Source organism: Glycine soja, chromosome 2 (genome assembly GCF_004193775.1).
Source record: "Glycine soja cultivar W05 chromosome 2, ASM419377v2, whole genome shotgun sequence".
In the NCBI taxonomy this organism is placed as follows: Eukaryota; Viridiplantae; Streptophyta; class Magnoliopsida; order Fabales; family Fabaceae; genus Glycine; species Glycine soja.
In genome coordinates, this window is record NC_041003.1 from 2233526 (window position 1) to 2239525 (window position 6000).

At 33.0% G+C, this 6000-nt stretch overlaps 1 protein-coding gene across 1 annotated transcript; it reads right to left on the reverse strand.

The window, feature by feature from the left end:
* Positions 1-920: 920 nt before the first annotated feature.
* Positions 921-5566, reverse strand: LOC114370368 (chromosome partition protein Smc). Its single transcript, XM_028327691.1, has 12 exons — positions 5495-5566; positions 5371-5415; positions 5175-5273; positions 4968-5078; positions 4052-4226; positions 3882-3938; positions 3603-3739; positions 3443-3502; positions 3276-3353; positions 2762-2835; positions 2420-2489; positions 921-1444 (listed from the first exon to the last, which is right to left on the reverse strand). The coding sequence occupies exons 1-11, from the start codon at positions 5564-5566 to the stop codon at positions 2441-2443; spliced, it is 957 nt and encodes a 318-aa protein (XP_028183492.1). The 3' UTR covers positions 921-1444; positions 2420-2440.
* Between the last annotated feature and the right edge of the window lie 434 nt (positions 5567-6000).

The following is a 6000-nucleotide window of genomic DNA, read 5'->3' on the forward strand; positions in this document are numbered from 1 at the left end:
CGTTGAGCCAAAGGTCCTTCCCCATTGAGACTTGAGTTTAGGAAAGGAAAATCAATAGCAATATGGGGGAAATGACAAAGAATTAAGTGTATGTTATAATTTGCACATCTCTAAGCTTGGTTTGGTGATTAAAAACTAAATTTCATCCACTAATAACATGTTCAATGAAATCATGGTTGAATTGTTCTGGATAATGATTTTGTATTTGTGGGTCATGATCCATGGTTTCAAAAGAAGTGAAGAAAAATTACTTTTCCACTGGACCAAACCATGGTTTGTCAACAATAAAAGGATGATAAATACAAAATTCAAAAGCAGGACAATACTTCATCCCGTTAGAACTTATGAAAGGGTGAGAATTACAAAAGTAATGATATATCTTCTTATCATACCATCCTATTAATTCTCTTACTAAAATAAGCATTAAATGAAAAAATACATTTAATATTTCAAACACATAAAATACATTAATTATTTCTTCATTTAATAAGTAGGATATTTATTCTCACTAAAAGGCAAATGAAACTACAAAAGTATCAAATGGAAGTCAGATAATATCAAAGATCGAATTGGGTTTAGGTTGCTGCATTCGTAAATACAACTACACAACATTCCAATTCTAGAAAATATTTTATTTTACTAGAAACTAGCTAAATAATCTCATCGTGAAATATAAGACAAATATTGTATAATTGTTTAGTTTTCCACTATTCTTTCCATCCTTCTGTCCAAATAACTCTATTGATTTACAATCAATAACATCTTCACCATCTAGAGTAATAATAAGTCAAAGAACACAACGCATTGACGAGTGGTGAGGGCTCAAATTGTATATCATGAAATATTTTCTTGTAGTTGAGATATTCATAGATTTTTCCTTAATCCATTCTTCTAAGAATCGCTTAAAAAAGGTCATCAAAATTCAAGATCTAATAAATTGAATAATTGGAGATTGCTCTTCAATTTAACAATCATGAGAAAAATAAAAATAAAAATTGAGAATCAAACCATGCTTTCAAGTGTCATTATATGTACATTCTCAACCTTCCTCCCCACTTGAGCCTAATATCCAACTTAATCAAAATAGGATGTCTTTTTGCTGTTTAAAAAAATCAAAATAGGATCTGAGTAAACAAATATTCACCAGGTAAATAAATTATTTGCATTGTTGAACACCAACACTTGTTGCATAATTATCCCAAACACTAAAGAATATGATCAGACATTAGCGGAAGGGGTTCAAAAACAGTTTGAACTTTGAAGTGCTCAAAAACTTAAATTATTTATGAGCACATCTTTCAATTTTCTATTAATTTACACATCTTGTACAAGCAGAAAGAAACTCATACCAGTCTGCCTGTTATCAAAGACGCAGATGGATGTGTAGTGAATCCTTCTGTTGATCATTTTGGTCTCAATCCATCGTCAGCCCAAAACATTTCCACTACACAATAAAACAAATGCATACCACACTTGCCTTCAAAATAGTGATTGTGCTCAATGACTGAAATAAATTACTGATGAATAACAAGCATGAAATAAACTAAAGCATCATTTCAAAACATCAGATGTCCACAGCCAATTTAGAAGAAACAGGGAGGAGGGTGATTAGATCAAGCAGAAAACGGAAAAATACTTCAAACCTGTGAAAGTTTGTGCCTATAGATTTTAATATCTAACGTCGGATATTGCCCATGCATAATAAAGTCGCTAATTACCTTTCTAACCTCATGTGAAGGTTCTATTTCAATGGTCTTCTAATCACTGTGTCATTGAACTTTTTCTATTTCTTTCCTTTCTTCCGTTACAAGATCTATGGATTATAGTCACAGTATTGATTACCCAGTCTCAAACTCACTCAAGAAGACTCAAGGGGGAATCTTTTGCACTAGTTTGCCAGCAGCTTCGTCTTTTATTCATTTATTTATAATGGCTTCTCTTAGATTGTTTTGATAATTCTACATTGGCTACATGTCTTCAGCACATGGATGATGTTCATTTTATATATTTTGGTTTTCGAATTAACTCAAAGAAACTGAACTCTCTTTGCAACAATAAGCTATGAGTTGCTCTCTTTATTTTTGAAATGTTGAAGAATACACAACAAATCTTAAACAAAGAGCTAAACTAAGAATTTTTCATTCTCAAGTTCGTTTGTGAAAACAGCAATTTGGTGCTTCTTTGGCTATTTGTGGACCAGGTTAATCAACCAATTCCTCACAATAAAGTCTAAGATGAAAGTATAAAAAAAATTCTTCTTCAAGAAAAATGTGTTCTTTATTGACTGCCATGGTTCAAAGTTACTCTTCCTCATGTCAAAAACAAATGAAGCTATAAACAATATGGATTGTTGTGAATATAGTCAGTTTCAATCAATATGACTACAGTGTTTACAAACAAATTGAAAGACTGAACAAACCTGAGTCTTTTAAGAGAGCAATCAAGTAGGTTCCTGAGCCTTCTCTTCGTTGTTTTGAACATCTTCCATCCTAGGTAAGTGATGTTTTTATTTTAATGAGAATGAAATAATTCAACTATTCAACTGCAAGGCTAGAAATGAAGGAAAGCCCAATATCTTCTCTTCATTGATTATCAGGTACGATTCACGTGCTTACTAAAATGGACAATGACCAACAATGAACCAGCTGTCTAGGAAAGACATGTCTAACTCCAAGAGAGTTTTTTTTCTGTATTAAGCCTATAAATTCAGACAGTAATTTCTAAAAATTAACAGATGTACCATTAAATAAATTAACCTTACCCGTTACCTACAATGTCCATATCCGTTATAATTGCTTCTTTATGTTGCAAAATTGATGAGAATAACCTTTTGTCCTGGAATAAAAATAAGCATCATAGATTGGATTGCGCTGATATAATCATATAAACATAAATAAAATAGAATATGCTCCTTGGATGGTGTTTAGAAACAGTGGAATAAGAATTATTTGTGAAACTGACTATACAGACAGTCCTAAGTTATGACTTATGAAGCAGATGAAGAATTTTACAACTATTCATTGAAATAGAAACACGCATACTTGTGTAGTTGTGTCTTTCTTCAACAAAGTGCAAGGTGGAAAAATGTGCTTCCAGAGTTCCAGTGCCAGGAAAATTGTTTTTTTATTGTCCTCATATACATTTAAAATTACAATACTCCATATAGATAATTTAAAAAAGTGGACTAAATACACACATTAGATTTAAGACTTTAAGTCAGAAATTGTGTTGAAAAATCAAGTCCTTCTTCCTAGAAAATGATGGATTCGATTTACCTCTTCATTCATATTTGTTACAGTATCCTGAATCCTCTGTAAGACAAGTCTTAAGCTTCCAACTTCATAATGTAAAACCTTTGGATTATTTTAAAAAAAAATGATTAGAAATCGTAAGGACTTTCAATCAGAAGTCATAAATATAATAAAGAAATTAAATATTAAACCTCTTTGTCTGAAATTAAATTATGTATCTCCGCATCCTTTGCAGATAAAGTTTTCTGAATGTGAGACTGGTTAAGAAAATATTAAAAAAGAACCCATAGATGAAAGTGCAAATAAAATTTTGGTGTTTGACAGATAAATATTCAATGCAGGTATGGATATATCTTCCATTTGAGCTTGGTTATGGTTGCAAACTTTTGCCACATCCAGCTTTGCTTCAAGTTCTGAGATGATTCTATCCTTTCTTCTTAATTCAGACTCATTGTTTTCCAGTTTATTTCTTAGATCAGAGATATTTTCTGTAACAAAAAGGAAGGATTTTTCAGTTGAAAAAACTTAGATGGTATGCAACACAGCACATATATACAGCTATTATTTATATCATACTAAGTATTACCATGTTTTAAAATGAAGGACAGGTTAACAGGATTTCTAAATTACCAACAAATTCTTTTTCAAATGCAGAGACCCAATCCATTTTGTTTCTCAAGCCGGCCACTGAATAAAGGAAATAAAAAAATAATTGAATCAGCACTTAAATTTCTATTGTTTGTATGGATATCCACAAATGAGCACACTTTAGAGACAGTACTAGTTAGGAAACTACTTACCAACTTCCTCTCTATCATTGACAACGTTCTGGACTTTATCCACAATTTGCTTGATAGAAAACGCCTCCTTCTCTATTGAATCAAACAATGCTACATAAGAGCTTATTTTCTCTGAAAGGACACTGAGCATCCTATCTTTGGCTTCAATTGAACGTTTCATTTGAGAAGTAGATTCCTGTATAACCCATTATTCAAACCCAAGTAAACAATCAATCGCAGTCCATAATTAGGAGAGTTCCAAGTTCCAACATTTATTAGTTCCCCCATAAAGTAGGAAGGGGCCTTCATTGTGATGGTGGTATTTCAGTCATGCCAAACACGCGGATTGGATTAGGAACAACGAACAAGTAATAGCTATAGTAGGAGACCCACAGAATTGACAATGAAATACAAGGCCCAAAGTAACATATAATTTCCTTGCAAGCTAACCAAGTGTATTTGTGTGTTTTTCTTTTTGAGGGATCGGACTGTCAGGTTAAACATATTAAATGAACCAAATTTGATTGCAAAGTTACCTGACAAATGCCCCAAAACTAAACTCACCAATTTCAGTAATGCTCAAATTCAGTTACACTTTGTTTGTTTACCAAATGGATCAATAAAAGGTTATTAAAAAAACTGCGCAGGTGGGAGGGGAGCTCTCTTCCCTTCATCATTTAGAAATTCAGCATTGAATAATTCTAAATTCTCCTGCAACATCTTCATACTAATTCTCCTACTAATTACATAAAGAAAGCATTGATTTTTTATTTTTATTTTATGTTTGCATGACATTTTATGCATTAGTAGGAAAATGTTGTGGGAAGATATTGCAATACTCACTAGTATTATCTTTTTTCCCTTAACTTACAAGTTACCACGGTTTATGCAGTAACATAAATATCAGATAATAAAAGCGCCAATCACACACAAAAACCTCGTAAGCATTCACAAAGTTTTCCCTAGACTGAAGTAAATTATTCAGCGTTCCCTTCAACTCTTTCTGCTTGTTCTCAAGCAGCACATTATCGTTCTCAAGATAAATCACCTGCATTACAATGTACAAACACAAATACATTAATTTCCACTTTTTGACGTAGAAATTTTTTTTCAACAATTGCACAAACATTAAATTCCCCAAAACCTTTCTCTCCAGTTTCTGGCGCTCCTCTTTAACAGAAGCCAACTCGTCCAGCAATTCCTGTATCTTTCTGCCGCACTCCTCCTCGTTCCGCTTCAGCTTCTGCTCTCGAACGAGGCAAACCGAATCAACATGGAAATATTCGAAGCGCTACGCTACGCGATGAAGAAACTTGACCTAATTGAAGGGAATCGGAAACCTGGATTAGAAGGTGGAGCTGCTCGGTGGCGGAGCGTTCCCTGTCCTGAAAGTGTGAGAGGGTTAGTTGAAGAGAAAACAGCCGCGGCGAATTGGCGATTGGTTTCGGAGACGGTGATCGTTACCCTGAGATCTCGAGCTTCGGCGACGAGGGCTTGTAGTTGGAGCTTCAGCTTCGAAAGCTTGAGCAATTCCATCGCTGTTTTTCTTCGTTGCATTTCAAATTCTCCCGCGTTTTATAGCCTGGGTCTCCTTGCGAAACGACGCCGTCTAGGTGCAGTTGGTGTTGAGTATTTTTTTTGGGTTAAAATTTTATTAACACACACACACACACATATATATATATATATATATATATATATATATATATATATAAAACCTTTTAAACCGATGCGTTGTAATTGTATATTTACATTCTGCTAGAAATAATAAAAGGGTTCTTTTCGTAAGAATTTAGGTGAGTTGGTTAAAAAAAAAAATATACCGATTAACAACAAGATATGAACTTGTGCTTATGTAGAATATATAAATTTAATTCATATCAATTAGATTAATCTTTGTTATCATAAAAGTAAAAAAAAAAGTTACATACAAATAAATAGGATAATTCTTATCTATTTATCTTTTTCTC